The sequence below is a fragment of the Chionomys nivalis genome, chromosome 8 (genome assembly GCF_950005125.1).
Source record: "Chionomys nivalis chromosome 8, mChiNiv1.1, whole genome shotgun sequence".
Lineage (NCBI taxonomy): Eukaryota > Metazoa > Chordata > Mammalia > Rodentia > Cricetidae > Chionomys > Chionomys nivalis.
The window spans coordinates 54,449,025-54,467,676 of NC_080093.1; the positions used below are offsets into that span (position 1 = coordinate 54,449,025).

Consider the following 18,652-nt stretch of genomic DNA (forward strand, 5'->3'; position numbering starts at 1 on the left):
TGCATTCTAGTACTTGTCGTGGACGCACTAAGCACCTGCCCAGGGCGTAGGGGCGCAGTAGCCTGCGAACTGCACCCAGAGGGGTGGGGGTGGGGTCGCGCGGTGTCAGCTTTGCAGAATGTGTACGCCAGGGGGAGGGTGAAGCGTGGCGGGAGGGCGAGGCGAAAGGAGGAGGGCGTGAGAAAGGAGGCGGCGGCCCGAGGAGGAGGGTTATCTATACATTTTAAAAGGAGCCGCCTGAGCGGTGCACAAGGAGACCAGGGGAGGTCTGACCGCACGCGCGGGACACGAGCGTACCACGCTTCCCTACTTTCAGCCCTTGTACGACACGGGGTCCCAGGACTCCAGAAGGCCAGCGACGCGTGCACCAGGAAATCCTGCAGCAGTGCCCTGCCTGAGACCAGCGGAGGTGAGACCGTTTGCTTCCCACCGCACCCGGTTCCTCGCGGGCACTTTTCCTGTAGCGCTCCGAAACTCCTAGCAGGCGCCCGAGGGCTGGATGCGAGCTTGATGGACGGCTGCGCGCTGCCCCGACTCATGCCCGCCTCGCCTGGAGTCGCTGGAACCTGTGCTGCTCGCCGGAGACCCGCATCCCCGGAACTGCTGCGCTGCAGCCGCCGCCGGCGATCTGGCACAACCGAGGCTGGGGGCGGCTCGGCGGCCGTGGCACGCCGCAACGAGCGGGAACGCAACCGCGTGAAGCTGGTAAACTTGGGCTTCCAGGCGCTGCGGCAGCACGTGCCGCACGGCGGCGCCAGCAAGAAGCTGAGTAAGGTGGAGACGCTGCGCTCCGCCGTAGAATATATTCGTGCGCTGCAGCGGCTGCTTGCAGAGCACGACGCGGTGCGCGCCGCGCTTGCCGGAGGGCTGCTAACACCGGCCACTCGGCCCTCGGCCGCCCGCGCGCCTCCTGTTGCCTCCCCTGCCAGTGCGTCGCTGTCCTGCGCGTCTTCATCCCCAGACCGCCGGGGCAGCTCGGAGCCTGGCTCCCCGCGCTCCGCCTACTCGTCGGAGGACAGTGGCTGCGAGGGAGAGCTGAGTCCCGTAGAGCGCGAGCTGCTTGACTTTTCCAGCTGGTTAGGGGGCTACTGAGCACCCAACCCCTCTGAGGTAAATTCCAGGGCCTCGGGGAGGAAAGGCAGTAAAGGAGACACGTGGTGGGCGGGCCTGGCACTTTGCGCCACGGGGACCCAGTGCAGCCAGGCCTCGGCTGGGGCGATCACTTCGATTTCGCGCAGGCTTCATTTTTCCTCAACGTTTTTCAAGCCTGAGCAAGACCCGCGTTTGTTTGTCCGGGATTGCAAAACTTCCTCTCTGGGCTCTGCTGCGGATGGGGGAGGGGGAGGATAGAGGAGGGGAGCGGCCTCAGGGCCGGGCCGGCGAGGTCCCTGTACTGGCGGAGCCCGGCCGAGTCGAGTGCTGGAGGCGGGGTGAGTTTGCATTGCAAATCGCGTCCTGGGCCGGGGTGCTGAATGAGTCGGCGGGAGCGGGCCCCTGAGTCACCGCGGGCCGACTCTGAGCGTGCGCCCCGCCCCCGTCGGCGCTTCTGAGCGGATCGAGGCACCCACGAACTGAGACTCCAAAACTAACCGAGCAAACGAAACTACCTGCTGCGCCTTGGGAGGTGGGGCGGTGTCCACACACATTAATGCGTTCTGTCCCTTTCACAGCCACATCTCTGTCTCCTGGTGGACAGACCCGCGTTACTTGCCCACGAAGCCTGGAGCGATGTTTTGCCCATGCTGTATGGTGCAGCTTGACCAAAAGCCAAGTGCTGACTTCTGCTCGGCCTCCACCCCTCGGAATGACACCTTCTCCCAGTCTGTGTAGCACTAGGACTTGGAGATTTCTCAGGAGAGAGGATTTTACAATGACAATCTATTTTTTACGAATTAACTTGAACTGCTGGAGGGACTCTACTGAAAATATGAAGACTTATTTTTGTACAAAGGATCCTTAGGCTTGGAGCACAATAAAGATTGTCTCTGCCCCTCACCCCCACTGTCTAGAACTTTCCAACCTGGCCAAAGTTTGGACCAGTCAGGTCCTGAGGGCAAGATGCCTGACTGCACTTTTCCTCTTCTGAAGCCAGCCTGCCGCTGATGTTTGGCCAGCGTGGGAAAGTGTACCCGCTCTTGTAAAGTGTACTATTCTATAAAGTTGTTTTTCGTTGGTGTTTGCAGTGCCTTCTACCGTCTCGTCCCTGTTTCCTAGGTGAGGGCTAGGCCTGGGTGGACAGTGTCTGAGATTTCTCTTGAGCCCCACATTGCATGAGCTGATGCATGGGTGTGAGTGCCTATTCTAGCCATCTCTCCACAGATAGCAAAGCAATTCAGACACCTTGGAGGACAAGGGCTTTTATGCAGGTTGTCTGTAAACCAGTGTCTGCCCTGCATGGCTGCTTGCCACTAGGAAGGGTCTGTGTGAGAGGGGCAAGTGCAGGGTGCTAGACCGAGCGTAGCTTGATGTGTGTGAACTATTGATTTCCCATCTCTGAACTGTGGGCATATCTAAGCCCAGGTCTCTTTCTTCCTTACCTGGTTGGGTGGCCCTTGGCAAATTGCCTAGCTGGCAAATGGTGCTAAGTCTAAACCTTCCAGGTTTTAGAGGGGATGGAAAACGTGTCCATGAGCTTGCAGCCAACATGTGCTGGGCGGCCCCTGTGCTGGCTGCTAGGACTAGTGGCCATCCTTAGACCCTGCAGATAGATCCCTCAAGGAAGATCTGGAAGCTTCCCAAGGACTCCCCACCCACGTTCCTTAGCCCAGGGAACCAGGCTGTGATTGCTGAGATATTACCCAGCTCCACCTTTGACCCTGAACCTCTCAGCTTTGAAGTCTCCGAGTGTCCAAAGCTCCCTTTTATTGCAGTGGTTTGGGAGGGGCAGAGGGGATCCCCAGGTGGTTTTAGGGTGCTTCAAGCACCCCTTCAGGAGGGAGTGGTTTGGAGCACAACCGTTGGGGCTGTGAGAAGCAGGAAGGGCTGTGCCACAGAGCAGATGTCTTCCCTGTACCTGTGGTACAGAAGGCTTTGTATAAGGAGTTCATCTGTCTCAGTATAACGACAGGGTCCCTTCTTCCCCATAGGACCCAAAACCTTAGAGCCAGGGTCAAAGTTTGTCAGCTGCTCTGATGGGGATCAGGCTCAGTTGGGGTCAGCCCAGCTACAGCTTGGGGCCGCAGGACTGAGTGGACCTGTCTTGGTGGACAACATGAGACATGTCATGACCACTGTGGGAGAGTCATCCTTTTCCCAGGAGCCCATTGTCAGCCAGTGTCTTTACCGAGCCATGAGACCTGGCTCCTGCTTTCTTTTCCATATCTCAAAGTGATTTGTGGAAAGGTGGGGTGTAGCTGGAAGCATAAGCCACCCTGTGTACACAAATCCCTGGTGACGTTAGCGGTGTGCTCCTGTAATATTATAGTGTATCTGAAGTCTTCATTAGGCAACTTTATTGGCTCACAGCTGTAGTCTGAACACTAAGACTGAGACAGGAGGATTGTTGTTTCAGGCCAGTCTGAGCTCAGAGGGGTGGGGGTGGGGGCGGAGGAGGCAGGACAGATGGCTCAGTGGGTGAAAGTGCTTGCTGTGCAAGTGTGAGGGCCTGAATTTAAATCCTCAGGGTTCACATAGAAACTGGCCTCACAGCACATCTGTAACTCCGGAGCTCCTATGGGGAGATGGGAGGCAGAGCAATCTCTGGAAGTGTACAGGCCAGCCAAACTGGTGCACACAGCAGAAAAACTAGAGCCCTGTATGTCAAGGTGGAAGGTGAGGACCAGTGCCTGATGCTCTGATCCTCAAGCACCAATAGGCGCATACACAACACAGGCACAGAGAAACTTCTCTGCTTTGTGAACTGAGGGTGTGTTTGGTGTGCCAGATAGAAACCCCAGCCTCAGGGAACTTCCCTTCTGCTGCAGACAAGCCTATTGGCAAGAGGCTTGTACCAGATCGTGGGGAGCCAGGTGAAGGCTTTGCTTAAGCCCACAACCAGGTTACGGCTTAAGGAGGCTACTGCCGCCCCGCCCTGCTTCCTGACTCCATGCAGTTTTGAAGCGCCTCCAGATTGTATGATTTCCATGCCTAAGGAAACCCCCAGTGCCTTTTATCACAGTGATGAAAGTGCAGCTTGCCGGCCAGTGACACCATTTCTCTCTCTGACCTGTAGAACCAGGGTCCATCCCATGTCCATACACCAAACTTGCTGCATAGATCTCTTAAGCCTCTTGGAAGCAATCTGTCCCAGGCATGGTGTTTGGAGTCCCTGGCCCTGTGTTTTCGCAGATGGTAGCCTGAGAGACAGAGTGGCGCTCTCTTGGGCAGCGTACTGTCCTGTGCCTGTAACCTGCCTCATGATAGGAGGTGTGGTCACCACCTAATTCATTACCCAAACTTATCCCCATGCGACCACTGTAGAGAGTAAAAGGTCTGTTTACAAGCGCCAGACAACAGGTGAGTCACCTGAGCTGCTGCTCTGCTCAGAAGGTCCCTTGAGCTGTCAATTACGGAACACCAATCCCCACTGATTAAGTGCCCGAAGCCACAGAACTTGATCATGGCATGTAAACGGGACTCTGGCCCTGGGCTTTCGTTCATCCCTGAATAGTCAGGAGTGGTGGCCCTGAAGCTGTCCTGGGGAGAACACCCCCAACATTTGGTATTCTGGACAGACAAATCTAGACTAGGCAGAGTACCTCTTGGACAGGGCCCCTGGCTTGCCCTAGGCTCAGCTGGAGTGGGGGTGGGGAGCAGCAGAACTGCTGGAAGGAGAGCCGCCCATTCCAGGCAGAAGGTGATCTGGATCAGTTTGGGGAGTGGGGGCAGGGATAGCCTCTTGGAGCTCCCGTCCACAGGACAAGGTGGAGTAGTGCCTCCCTCCGAATGGTTACCATTCACAGAGTCACACTCAGTGTCATGCTTACCCAGCAGGGGTAAGTGGAGAAGTAGAGGGCAATCCAATGACCTAGGATCCAGGGAACACTAGTGTATCCTGGGAAGATTTCTATGGACTCTGGCTCAAAAATCACTTTCTCCTAAATCTGGCTCTCCACATTGTGTGTTTAGCGGGGAGTAGTCACTGACACACAAGGACCCCAAAATAGGTCAGGGAGGTCGCCAAGGTTGAATATCCTATGAACTCAGGTCTCCAACCACACATCCAGGGACTCTTCACTGGCACCATGCTCTGTGTTAGGAATGAGGTGTGTCACATGTCAACCCCCCCCCCCCAGAGCCCAGTCTCTGGTAGATGCCATCTTCCAGACAGCCGATGTACTCTTGCATGGTAGTGTCAAGGGGGTATGTACTGGGCCCCAGGCTGCAGCAGAGGTCCTTTTTCCCCAGTTTCTCAGAACCATCTCTATAGTGTTGACCTCATAGGGCAGTCATCTGGCCTGGGATGCCCCGGGGTTCAGGTGAGCTGCATAGACCAGTCTGTCAGTCAAGGCCCTGTTGTACAAGGTTCTTTTCATTGCAGGGCAGCACCGTTGAAGGCATCATACTGCCCAGGATACTGTCTCCCCAAGGAGGTCAAGGCAGCCCTGGGAGCCCAGCTGTGACTAGCCCTTGGAGTCCCCAAACCTGAGCTCTACAAGAACACAGGAACAAACACTCATGCTGCACGATGCAGGATGTCCAGGGCAGGTTAAGGAAAACCTGGGGCCCAGAGCAAAGCAAGTGGAGTTTCATCTCTCTTTATTTCGTGCAACCTTCTTCTGCTTGCCATGGGTCTCCACTGTGATGTGTGCCACCCCACTCCCCAAAAGAGACAGAGCCAAGGGACTGCACTGAAACTTTTGAAACTGCAAGTTGAGATAAACCTCTTCTGCTTAGGGACTGATTACCTCCAGCGCTTCATTGTGGGACAGGAAGCCGAACTGAGACGCTCCTTGCTCTAAAAGGAGTCAGAAGGTCAGGTTTCTTCTTCACTGCTTCGTGTCTCATACTCACTAATTTAATGTTGTGAAGAAAGGAACATGAACAATTTAAATTGCAGTTGGCCTTCCGTATCCAAGGGCTTTCCAGTCATGGTACACATACATGTGTGTGCATGTGTGTAAGCCAGAGGCTGATGTTGGGTTTCTTCTTCTGCACCTTAGTTTTTGAGACAGGGTCTCTCACTGGGCCTGAAGCTGTCTTATTGGCTACACTGACTGAATGGAAAACACCAGAGATCTTCCTATCTGCCCCTCCCCAGAGCTGGCATTACAGACAAATGCCTCTTTGCCTGACGTTTTTTATTATTATTTTGTATGTCTATTTTTTCTTTTTTTATTGAAATCTAAATTTTTCTCTGCTCCCCTCCCTGCCTTCCCCCTCCCTTTCAACCTTCACCCAAGGTCCTCATGCTCCCAATTTATTCAGAAGATCTTATCTTTTTCTACTTCCCATGTAGATTAGATCTATGTATGTCTCTCCTAGGGTCCTCATTGTTGTCTAAGTTCTCTGAGATTGTGATTTGTGAGCTGGATTTCTTTGCTTTATGTTTAAAAACCATTTATGAATGAGTACATGTGATATTTGTCTTTCTGTATCTGGGCTACCTCACTCAAAATGATGTTTTCTAGCTTCATCCATTTTCCTGCAAAATTCAAAATGTCATCTTTTTTCTGCTGTGTAGTCCTCCATTGTGTAAATGTACCACATTTTCCTTATTCATTCATCGGGTGGAAACAACCTAAATGCCTGACTTTTTATATGGTTGCAGAGGCCCAAACTCATGTCTTAATGCTTGTGCTTGTGCAGTGTTTTAAAGTTTGAGCCGTCTCTCTAGTCCATTGAAAATATTTTGAGATGCTGGGGGTGGTGGCAAACATTTTTAATCCCCGCATTAAGGAAGCAGAGGCAGAAGAATCTCTGGTCAGACCCGGTCTACAGAGTGAGTCCCAGCACAATCAGGGTTACACAGAAAAAAAAAAAAAAAAAAAAAAAAAAAAAACCTACCTCTAAAAAACAAAACAAAATAAAATATTTTACAAAACTGTTTTATCCTTGGTAAACATGTGGGGACTTTTCTCTTGTCCATAGGACATGAACCCATCACATACAGCTTTCTGTTGTGTTGCCAGTCACAGAAGGAAGATTAAAGCACACGAGAGATGCGTAGCTTCTATAACATACTACAGGGTTCTATAGAGGAGTCTTGAGCACCCATTTTGGGGTATCTTAGGGGTGATAATTTTCCAAATTAGTTGCCCTCAAATATAAAAGACTGACTGGAAGAAATAACATAATGTTGCCATCTGCCCGTTTGTTGTATGATGCCAATTAGACATACAAATGCAAGAACATTTAGCTGGTATTCAGAAAATCTGACAAGACATAGTTCCAGGTATCCCAGAGATACAGCATGGCCAACATTCAATGGTTTGTGTACCGTGTCAGTACTCCTCATCCTTGCTTACTGATGGGGAGGTACAGGACAGGCAGTGGTGGTGCACGCCTTTAATCCCAGCACTTGGGAGGCAGAGGCAGGCGGATCTCTGTGAGTTCCAGGCCAACCAAAGCTATACAGTAAGACCCTATCTCAAACAACAGCCACAACAAAAAGGTGCTGGGTTGACCCTGCCCTTCTGTCAGCATATTCAGCATAAGTGGTTGTCTGCTGCAGGGAAGTCTCCCCACTAAGGCAGACATTGTCTCCTGTCCCCCCCAGCCCTTCATGCTTGCATTGTCTCCTTCCTGCCTCTGAAGCCAGCTCCTGGTTTGAATGAGAAATGTGGCCCCTGGGTATCTAGCTTGCTCAGCTGTAGGTGTAACTGGGAGACCTTGGACTTGACAAAGGGGTGGGAGGTGGCAAGGCTGAACACGAACAGGGTACAATGTCTCCTTAACTCACAAGCCTACTCCAGAGTCCCCTGACCCACCTGCTCGGGTTTAAAGGGAAGAATACCAAGATGCTGTGGGACAAGGGGACACTGTGGGTCCTACGGGGCTACAGAGCTCTCACACCCAGGAAGCTAACCCTCAAGCTGCCCCCAGACTGCCGTGTGAAGAGACCCTTGCTTTCTGCCCCTCTTAAGATCAGAGCCCCTTGTAGGTGGTGACACCCAGACCTAGCAAGCAGTGGAAGGGCTGTGTCCTAGAATGCCGCTGTCAATGGGGCCCTGATGCTCTTACATCTTCCCTTCTCCTGAGACCTGGGTACCACATGGCCGTAGTCTATAACCAGAGGCAACTGGTCTGACTGTAGGGTGAGACTGAAGGGACCTGACCTAGGGTTACCAAGGGCAGCTTCTGGAGGCTTCATGGCACAGCTGGGCCCTTGGGTGGGTACATGCCTTCAGTTCTCTATTCGCCAACCTGTTCTGGTGAGTGGCTTCTCAGACCCAGTCAGACTTTTAGAGTCCAGAGAAGATGAGAGAGAGCCTAGGCTGTGAGGACAGGCGGCTAGTTGAGGGTGGAGGCTGCTGTCAGGGAAAAGACACAGCACAATGACATGGGAGCTCCAGTCTCCCTGGGGGGACACACCCTCCTGGACTCTTTGAGGTGTCTTACCCTACCCAAGGCCCACAGGTATCCCAAGATGAACAGGGCTCCTAAGTGAGCAGAAGTGGAGGTCACACCTCCCTTGTGTCTGCCTGAAGTGGGGACACCATATTTGCTCTTTTCTGCTCACGTGGAGGGACTCGTTTGCCAGTTAGAGAGGAGCCAGGGTCTAGCTTAGGCCTCTAGACCCTTCAAACCTTCCAAGCAGGTGAGGAAAAGGCCTATTCCCTGGGCTTGGAGACAAGAGGCAGAGGCCTTGGGCTCAGGAAGGGTTCCCTGAAGGCTGATTGGAGGGTGACTCCTCTGCTTTGACACCGGGTCCTGCTTCATTCCAGAACTCCTCCTTTGTGGGCCCAAAGGAAGGAGAAATAGAAAAGAGAGGGGCTGAAAGCAGGTACGGTCCACTCAGGGTTGATTCCCGCTCCCCGTGGGATCCTGACCTACCACTCTGCCCCTTTCCCTCCCTGGCTCCTGGTTGGGTTTAGGGGGGTGAGATGATTGGCCAGAGGCCTGAAGAAACAGAGAACCTCACCTCCTGCTTCCAGGTGCTTAGCAGGGCCCCTCCTGAGACTGTGAGCTCCTGCCCCTCACCTCCACCCTCTTCATTTTATATATGGGAACAGGCCACGGTGAAAGTTTCTGCACCCCATTAGTCCCTCCACCACACAATAATCCAAATCAGACCAAATTAAACCGAATTAGAAAAGGCCCAGGTTTAATGGATGGCTTTCCAGCCCCTCAGAGAGGAAACAGGAAGGAGGACCAGAAAACCATGAGTTTGTTCTCTGGGGAGCAGTTTAAATACTCTGTGGAAGTGTTCTTGAGCATCTCTGGGGAGGGGGGCCATCATTTGGCAGACTTTCTTGGAGGTGGAGTATGAACTGAGGCAGCTCCAGGGGAGGGGGTTTGGGCTGGAACACGGACCTGAACATTCCAGACTCTGGGTATATGGATGCCAGGGCTGAGGTGAAGCTTCCACCCAAACACACTGTGTAGAGGGCTCTAAGCTGCTAGGTGTCTCCCAGAGGTCAGGGACCTCCTGAGGGGTCACCCGTCACTCCTCCAGAGTGACTGCCCAAAGTTACTCAGCAACAGGAGGCAGGGGTGGGATATGCTTGCCAGTCCTAGTCCCTCTACCCGGTCCCCAGGTACCCACACTCCGCTGTGGAAGATCAGGGAGGGTGATGAGCGGCCATGTGGGTGCTGCTTGTTGTACCTCCAGCACCAGGAAAAGCCGGCCCCAGTTACTAATGCCTGAGGGAGCACATTTGCAGAGCAGCAGCAGGACCCGGGGGCGTGACAGCTGCAGAGGCAGAAGTAAGTCAGCCAGGTCTGGGGACAGCACTTTAGCGTCTCCTCGGGGCTTTCTCTGAGTCTCGAAGTCTGAGGTAGAGGTGTTACAAGGTGTTACATGGCAGATGGTGTCTTCTCTTGTGTCCTCATGTGATCCTAGTCTGTGTGCCTGTGTCCTGATCCCTCTACAAGAAACCCACGTCGTAGGGATGGAGGCCACCCTAATGGCCTCTTTGTAACTTACCTCTTCAAAGACCAGTCTCTAAGCCCAGTACTCTGGATGACTGGATGGTTGTGGCTTCAGCTGACAAGTGTGTGCGCATAGGGATCAGTGCAGCCCCCATCAAACAGGAAGGGAGGGGCCTCCGACATAGATGCATTCAAGCCACACCTCTCCTTCGCTGTTCACGTACCCTGGCGAAGCAGGTCTCTCTTTGGGCAACTCTTGTGGGTGGTAACTAGTCCAGAACTGAGAACAGGGACTCTTGATTTTCCATGTGGCCTTAGGAGAGATACCTCTCCTGAGACCAGGGTGGCTGTGACCAGACCTGAGAGTATAGTAACAGTTACCCCCTAAGATCACAGCCCCGGCAAGGTGGAGCCTAGGAGGTTGGCATGGACTCCCTCTTCCCCAGGAGCTGCTAAGTGGGCCCCTTCTACTTGTGACCTCATGTGACAGTGACCCCAGAGCTGCCCTGACAGACTGAGAGGCAGGCAGCACCCCCACTCCCCAGCTGGCCCCAGCTATGGGATGTTGGGAGCCAATGTGACAGGGATGTTGGCTTCCCCCACCTGTTGGTAGATTACAGTTTTCCCCCTAGCTTGTCTCTTGGGCCTATTCCTCTAGGTGATGTGGCCCAAGGTGCTGACTGTGCTGTGATGTTATCTGGGAGGTGAGGGTAGCCCTAGGCTCCCTATTACCCGCCTTCCCTGCACCTGGTGCTTGCCTGGGAGTCCCAGGCTTAGTCCAGTCTCCCAGAGACTGGCTGTATTGATAAACATGCAAAACTCCAAATGAATTCAATTAATATCCAAATGAGGGCCAGGGAGCAGTTGCTGAGTGGCAGAGGCTGGGCTGGGCTGTATCTTGGTGCCTCAAATATTTGTCTCTTATTTGAATGCCTTTTGTAGGCTGGCAGGTGGGGCCTTCAGTCAGACAACAGCTGTTTTGTAAGTTAGGTTTGGGAAGATTTGGGCTGGGTTTTATGTGTCCAAGTCCACCTTCTGGGTTCCACAGCCTGTCTCCTCCCTGACTTCTCCCTGTATCCCCCCTAGGCTGGCTACTGTCTAAACCACACCCTCTTGCAAGGTAGACAGAGAAAGGAAGTCGAGGCCCGCTTGCCAGCTTGAGGCTGGATAGCTTTGTGTTAGAATTTAGCTGTGAAGGGTGGGGTAAACTTAATTTCTGGGGCCTTGGTAATCCCAGGCTGAAGCCAGGACTCCATCGGAGAGATATGGCAGCTAGGTACACAGTTTTCTCAGGATAGGATGTGTGTGACCCAGACATCTGGGTGTGCAACACGTGTGTCTGATGCCTCTCTAGTTGTCCCTATTCTGAGTCCAATCAGTGTGTAGTTAATCTGACTCCCCCCACCACCCCAAGGTGACAGCCTTGTCATTCCGGGAACTTGGGATCCTGGTCACTTCTCTAGTCAATTTTCCTCTGGACACACCTAGAATTAACCAGGTGCGTAGAGGCCAGTTTTTAGAACAGAGAGTTTCTTCCTTAGTTTACCATGCTGGGCTGCTGGACCCAAGGTGTTTCCTGCTTCACTTTAGCCTGTGTTCTGTGCCTATTTCACAGGGGGAGGCTGAGTCTTGATCATCTTCCTCAGGGCCACTCTGGGTGTGGCCCTTTCTCCTAACAATGTGATTTCTTTAGCTGACCTTTAGCTGGTGGAAATGAGTTCCCAGGACTGGGCAAGGAAAGCTTATAGAGCGGTGGTTCTCAGCCTCCTTATGATGCAACCCTTTAATACAGTCACTCATGTTGTGGTGACCCCCAACCATAAAACTATTTTTGTTGCTACTTCATAACTGTAATATTGCTACTGTTATGAATCATAATGTAAATATCTCTGTTTTCTAATGGTCTTAGGCAACCCCTGTGAAAGGGTCATTCAACTCCTAAGGGTCACAACCCACAGGTTGAGAACCAGTTCTGTAAAGGGTAGGGAGGTCATGGGCTCCCTACAGCCTAGGATTAAGGGGTGGAGGAGTGCTGGGCTCACCTCAGCATCTTCCTGACAGTCTCTTTATCTCCATCATTTCCCCAGTATCACCCTGGCAGGGCCATGTTGTAACAATGCATCTTTGCAGTGATCTTGCTGGGGACTCCTCCTCCCAAACTGCCTTGCAGGAACTATAGCCTTACACCCCAGCCCTAGGATGCATTCTGAAGAGACCAGGCAAAAAGAGAGGATGGGGCAGACATGGGCACACCTTTCCGTCCATCTCACAGCAGGGCCTGGTAGGCCCCTGCTCACCCCTTATGAGTCTGACCTTTTATTCTCATTTCTTCAAAGTGCCCACCCACCCTGCCCTCCTTCTGGGGATGTTGGATGCTGAGGAGGCAGCAGAGAGAACTTTGGCCACCTGCATAACTGGGTAGGAGGACTCTAGAGGCTATGGTCAGCTCGGACCTGCAGATGAAGAGGGTCTATTAGAAGGAGGGCCAGTGGATTGTAGAGAGGCAAGCTTCAGGCTTGTGCTAAATTTCCTGTCCCTAGTTACCTGCATCCATCCTGCTGTTGGAGTCAAGATCACTGGAATCCTGCCTACCTTCCTAAAACCATCATGTTCTGGCTACCTCTGAGGTGCAAAAGAAGAGGGGATACAAGAGGATTCCCAGGGGTTATGTAGACTGGAGATTGGACTGGACTGAGACGTGGGCCTTGGGCTTAATCTAGGGGTCCCAAGACCCAGGACAACTGGTCACTGCTCTGCAGCAAAGGCCTCTTGGTGGAAAGTGCCATCTTCCCCCAAAAGCGTGTCCCCTCAGTCACCTTCCCCAGAGACATAAGCCTGCCATTACCCTATATCTACCTCCGAATCTCCCCTCTTCTGGGGTACTTGGATCTGTAAGTCTTAGGATACTAGGGGAGTAGCTGACGTCTTTCATTTGAGGTGTAAGTCTGAGCGGAAGTCTGGTGTACGTGCTGATGAATTCTGTGTTCATCTGCGTTTTGATATCCCTCAGTCACCACACCCAATGCTTCCAGAGTCACAGACTTCCCTGAGATTTGGCCCCTTCCCTGCCACGTCCTGCTATGTTACCACACCTTTGGGCTGTTCTTGAACTTCTTTTGAACAAAGCACACATATGACCCTGCGAGCCCTTAACTGCTGTGATCTCTGAGGATGGCCACTGGTGACGACATGAGGGTCTGCCCTCCTCTCTGCTAGTGACGGTAGTCCATGGTTCAGCTGCTACAGACAATGCTTTCACGGCTTTCTTGGGCTACTGTGTCTCTGTGGACTCAGGCTTTCTGCCATGTTCTGTTGGTACCCAGAAGGGATAAGACTAGACTGACTTGCTTTTCCTTCCATCAGGTATGATCACTGAGGGCTCCTGAGCAGAGCTGCAAGGAGTTCCTGGGCTTGACTTCCGGCTGAGATGTTAGGGCATTAGGATAATGCCCAGAAAGTAAGAGTTGGGGGCACTGGCCAATGGATGGACTCCATCTTGTTTCTTATTACCCAGCTATGGCTACTGGGAAGTCCTGTGATGGGAGCTGGCCTATGTTGTTGGCTTCTTACTGAAGCCTGGGATCAGCATCTGGTTGATCAGGTATCAGGCATCTCATTCCTAAGGGTTAAGAAGTCTTCCTGCTTGATTAGCCTCTGAGGCAGATTCACTTGCGTAGTGGCCTCTGCCTATAACTCTTGTGCTTAGGAAGCTGTGGCACAAAGATGGAAAGTTCAAGGCTAGTCTGGGCAACATAGTAAGACCTTTCAACCAGCCAACACCACACAGACAGATCTTCTACTTTTAAAAGAGACCGGGTCAATTAATCTCTAGAGGTTTGATGACTGGGGTAGATTGGGACACACAGGCAGACCAGCATGGCCCCTCCCTCCCATAATGGTTCTGGGACAGGGCCTGCCTGGAGCAGAAAGGGGGAGAAGGGATGTAAGGACCCGTTTCTCATTGTCAACAGGAAATGGAGGGCCTCTGAGATACTGGAGATTAATGGCCTTTCTAAAGTTCTAGTGAGGCCTCATGAGTTGTTAGTGATCTAGTGTATGGGTTCCAGAGCTCAGCCACAGGCAGCCTGGGGACAGGGCACTTCTAGAGTAGACATAGGGTGCTTGTAGGTGGATTATAGAACTTGAGCAGCTGGTGTTAGTGATGACAGGGGAGGCCAGCTGAACTAGGAGCAGACATGGGGCCATTGGCCTGACTCAGGCAAATTCACTGCCCTGGAGAAGACTTGGACTGGGAAAGAGCTGAAAGGCAGAGCCAGGAAGGCCTCAGGGCTCAACTGGTTCAAGGATTCCAGGGAAGTTGGGTCTGGTAAACTCCCACCAGCAAGACCCATCAGGGAGATGACCGGCAGTAGGTGGCAGGCCTGGATGCAGGGTGGCAGCCAGACTAGCACCACCCTCAAGGCCTGGCCTCCCCTTCCCTAGTGGTGGCAGCTACCCCACCCCCAAACAGCACCAGGCTGGTTCAGGTTGAACCTGTTCTGGGCAGGGCCGCCACTGGGAGTGGATTCCAGCTTGTTTCTGCTCTGCTTCATTTGAAGCTGGAAACGCCTGGCCCAGCCTTGGCCACTCAAGCCCAGCCCTCAGCCCCAGGGCTCTACTTACAAGACACCAGGCAGCCAAGTGCTGCGCCTCCCTCCTCCATATATGCACAAGAATGGCACAGGCACAAAGACCCTGTGGTGTACCACACACCTGTATACATGTGCATACCCAGATACATGCAGAAATATCCCAAAATATACATATATACATTAACACACCCAGATACACCCAGACACTCCAAAAACACACACCTAGATACATGCCAGAGACCGCAAAACACATACACCCAGAAATATGCAGAGAAACCCCAAAACATACATACCTGCGCACACACAGATATATACAGAGACATCCCAAAACACACACCATGAAATATGTGCATACCCAGATATATGCAGACATCCCAAACACATACCTCCATCCACATACCCGGATACATTTGAGACACCCTGAAACAGACACATATAGAAATCCAAACAGAGGCCTCCCAAAACACACACATGCACATACCCATGTACATCCTAGGCCCTCTGAAACACACCAGACACATGTGATACACCCTGAAACACACGCAACAGATTCATACTGAGATGTTCCAAAACATACATACATACATACATACATACACATCCAGTGTGGTGGTTTGAATGAGAATAGTCCCTGTAGGTTCCCATATGTTTGAATGTTTGGGCCCCAGTTGGTGAAACTGTTTGGGAAGGACTAGGAGGTATGGCCTAGGAGCAGGAATGCCGCTAGAGGTGAGTCTGAGGTTTCAAAAGCCCACGCCATTCCCAGTTAGCTCTTTCTGCCTGCACTTGTAGATCAAGACCTGAATTCTCATTTCAGTGCCATGCCTGTCTGACCGCTGTCATACTTCTGACGTGGTGGTCATGGGTTCCTACTCTCTGGAACCCTAATCTGCAAATGAAATCCTTCCTTTTATAAGTTGCCTTGGTCATGGTGTTTTATCACAGCTATAGAAAAGTAACTCAGACATCCAGATAAATGCAGACACCCTAATACACACATATGAACACACAGATGTATGTAAAGAGACTTTGAAACACACACAGACACACTCTAATACACACAGACACTGAGAAACGCATGGATACATACATGTACACAGACACATTGAGACAGAAACACACACAAAATACACAGACATGCTGAAACACACATACACACACAGACATACACACAGCCACGCATGCACAGACATAAAGTTCTATACATAAACACACCAGCATACACACCTGCACACTCCTAAATTAAGGTAGATTGTAGCCTTAGGCAGGATAGATACAGGCCTGGGTGGCTCCATGCTGCTTACAAAGTCTGCCATGTTCGTTCCCTATTCCCCTTATACTCCTTTCATTTATAAGCTCCTATTCAAACATCCCTTACTCCCAACACCCCATAAAGCAGAGACCACTCCAGCACACAAATTGACCAGCACCTCGTATAGCATCCTGCATGATGACACTGGCCCCATCTGTCCATCTGTCCATATGGTGTTGGATAAAAGGGTTGGTTTCTAGGTCAGTGGAGCAGAATAGATCCCCAGAGTAGACCCTATAAACATAGCCAGTTGAGCAACTCGATGGGAAAGGATGGCATACATCTAGGGCTGCCATCACTTGCTTTAATTCCTCCCTTTCTGTAGGCCTGCAGGCAGCTGAGGAACTAGAACCGTGCTCACTTCTTTCACACCTAATGGTGTGGAATACCTTTTAAGCCATTGATTTGCATGCATAGCTCTTCTTTTTGTGAGGTGTTTGCTTAAGCTCTTTGCAATTTATTGTTATATGATGATGCTGTGTATGCACGATGTGTGTGGGTGTGCATGCATGGTGCGGCGGTCAGAAAGCTGCTCTGTAGAGTCTGTTCTCTCTTCCTTCTTCACATGGGTTCCAGGGATCAAACTCAGGTGACTAGACGTGTGCCAAAGTACCTGTATTGACTGAGCTGCCTTGATGCTTGCTTTTCAGATTTGTGTGTGTGTGTGTGTATGTGTGCACATGCGCGCGCATATGCATACATATTTTGTTTCTGTATGTGTAAGCCAGGGGACCATCTCAGGAATCATTCCTCAGATATTACTCACCTTTAAAATTTCCTTTCTGGGATGGGGAAATGGCTCATTAGGGAAAGCACTTGCCCTAGAGTTCAGATCCCCAGCACCCATGCAGCTGTTGGCAGGTAGGCAGGGACAGGATCACTGGAGTCAGCTGGCTAGCTAGTTAACCAGCAAGCTTGGAGTTTAAGTGAGAGAATCTGCCTCATGGAAGATACCAATATCAACCTCTGGTGCACACACACACACACCACATACACATGCCAAAAAGACTTATTTAATTTTTTAAGCCTAAACTAATTGTATGTGTATAGATATTTTGTCTCCAGGTATGTATATGTACCACATGGCATTGCTTGTAGTGCTCACAGTGGCCAAAAGAGAACCTCAGATTCCCTGGAACAGAAGTTACAGGAGGTTGTGAGCTGCCGTGTGAGTGCTGGTTGTTCAACATGGGTTTTCTGCAAGAACAGACAATACTCTATGTAGGTTTTGTTTGCTTGTTTGATTTTGGTTTGGGGGTTTTGAGACAGGATCTCTCTACATAGACCTGGCCGTCCTGGAATTCATGATGTAGACTAGATTGACTTTGAATTTACAGAGATCCGCCTGCCTCTGCCTTTCAAGTTCTGGGGTTAAAGGCGTGCGCCACCATGCCCAGCAGCAGTCAATGCTCTTAACTCTCTGCAGTCCTACGGCACTGGCTTTCTTGTTGCTGTTTCCATAGATCTCCGTGTATTCCAGGTGAAGTCCTTGGACCAGCTATGTGCTCTGCAAGCACTTTCTTCCAAACTGAGGTCTTCTTAACATTGCTATTTATATTTTAAATGTAACAAAATCTAAGACATAACTTCTTTCTTTCATGGGTTGTGCGCTGGCGTCCTGGGTGGGAACCCTTTGCTAGCCTGGTTGTTTTCAGCTCTGGGCTGCTGCTTCCCCAGTGAACATTTGGCAATGTCTGAAGAACTTTTTGGTTGTCACACTTATGTATCCTCATGCACAGAGCAAAACAGCTCCATAGCAGAGAGATATAAATGTGTCTCTAAAAGACAAGGCTGAGGATGGGAAGTCTAATGACCCTAAAGCCAGTGATTTTTCCCATGTAACTGCTTTGAGTCACCCATGCACTGGTAAGTCACCCCTCATCCATCGTCATAACATCCTGCTTCCTTTTCCTGTAAGTCACCTGAACTGGTCAGCTGACTTATTTTATTTTTCAGTTTGACACAAGCTAGGGTCTTCTGGGAAGGGAGAAACTCAATTGAGAAAACTCTTCCATCAGATTGGCCTGTAGGCATGTCTGCGGGGCATTTTCTTGGTTAATGATTGATGTGGGAGGGTCCAGTCCATGTAGGTGGTGCCTGCCTCTGGACAGGTAGTCCAGGCTTGTATAAGAAAGCAGGCTAAGAAAATCATGAGGGAAGCGGTGTGAGGGAGGCCGCAAGTGGCACTCTTCTATGGCCTCTGCTCCAGTTCCTGCCTCCAGGTTCCTGTTCTGACTTCCTGTCCTGACTTTTCTCCAAGATGGACTACAAGGTATAAGATGACATAAACCCTTTCCTTCCCAAGCTGCTTTGGGTCATGGTGTTTCTGAGGCAGTGGGAAGCACACTAGGAAATAAGCTCACTGACTTGCTAAACTAGACTTGGGTGGAATCGTTTCTATGGTGCCCTATCTGGGTACATGAACATCTGTCCATGCCTCCCAGGACAGGAAAGTCTCATGACACCACCTTTTCCCATCTAATCACATTGGCATCTTACCCCAAACTCAACTGATCACATCTACAGGGGTCTACTCTGGGATCTCTTATGGCCTTTCGATCAATAAATCTACCTTTTCACCCACCCTCACGTTGACTCAGCTTTAAGGCAAGTCAAGTGGAATAGTCGTGAGGTGGTGACTACCGACTCCCAAGAGAGTGCTGTGATGTGTCCTCCACTCTCTGAGTTGTCTTCACCCTCAACAGCTCATTGTTCACAAAAACATTCTGCTGTGATTTTTAGAATCAATTTGGGAATATTTAGATCAATTTGAGGA

At 51.2% G+C, this 18,652-nt stretch overlaps 1 protein-coding gene across 1 annotated transcript; it reads left to right on the top strand.

Annotated features, from left to right (window-relative positions):
• The first annotated feature begins 459 nt into the window (after positions 1–459).
• Positions 460–1,139, top strand: Ascl2 (achaete-scute family bHLH transcription factor 2). The gene has a single exon (XM_057779302.1). It carries the CDS (start codon positions 511–513, stop codon positions 1,090–1,092), a length of 582 nt encoding a protein of 193 aa, XP_057635285.1. The 5' UTR covers positions 460–510; the 3' UTR covers positions 1,093–1,139.
• Positions 1,140–18,652: the final 17,513 nt, after the last annotated feature.

Excerpts from the sequence above, each read along its gene's own strand:
- Ascl2 (XM_057779302.1), top strand. The coding sequence starts at position 511 with ATGGACGGCTGCGCGCTGCCCCGACTCATGCCCGCCTCGCCTGGAGTC.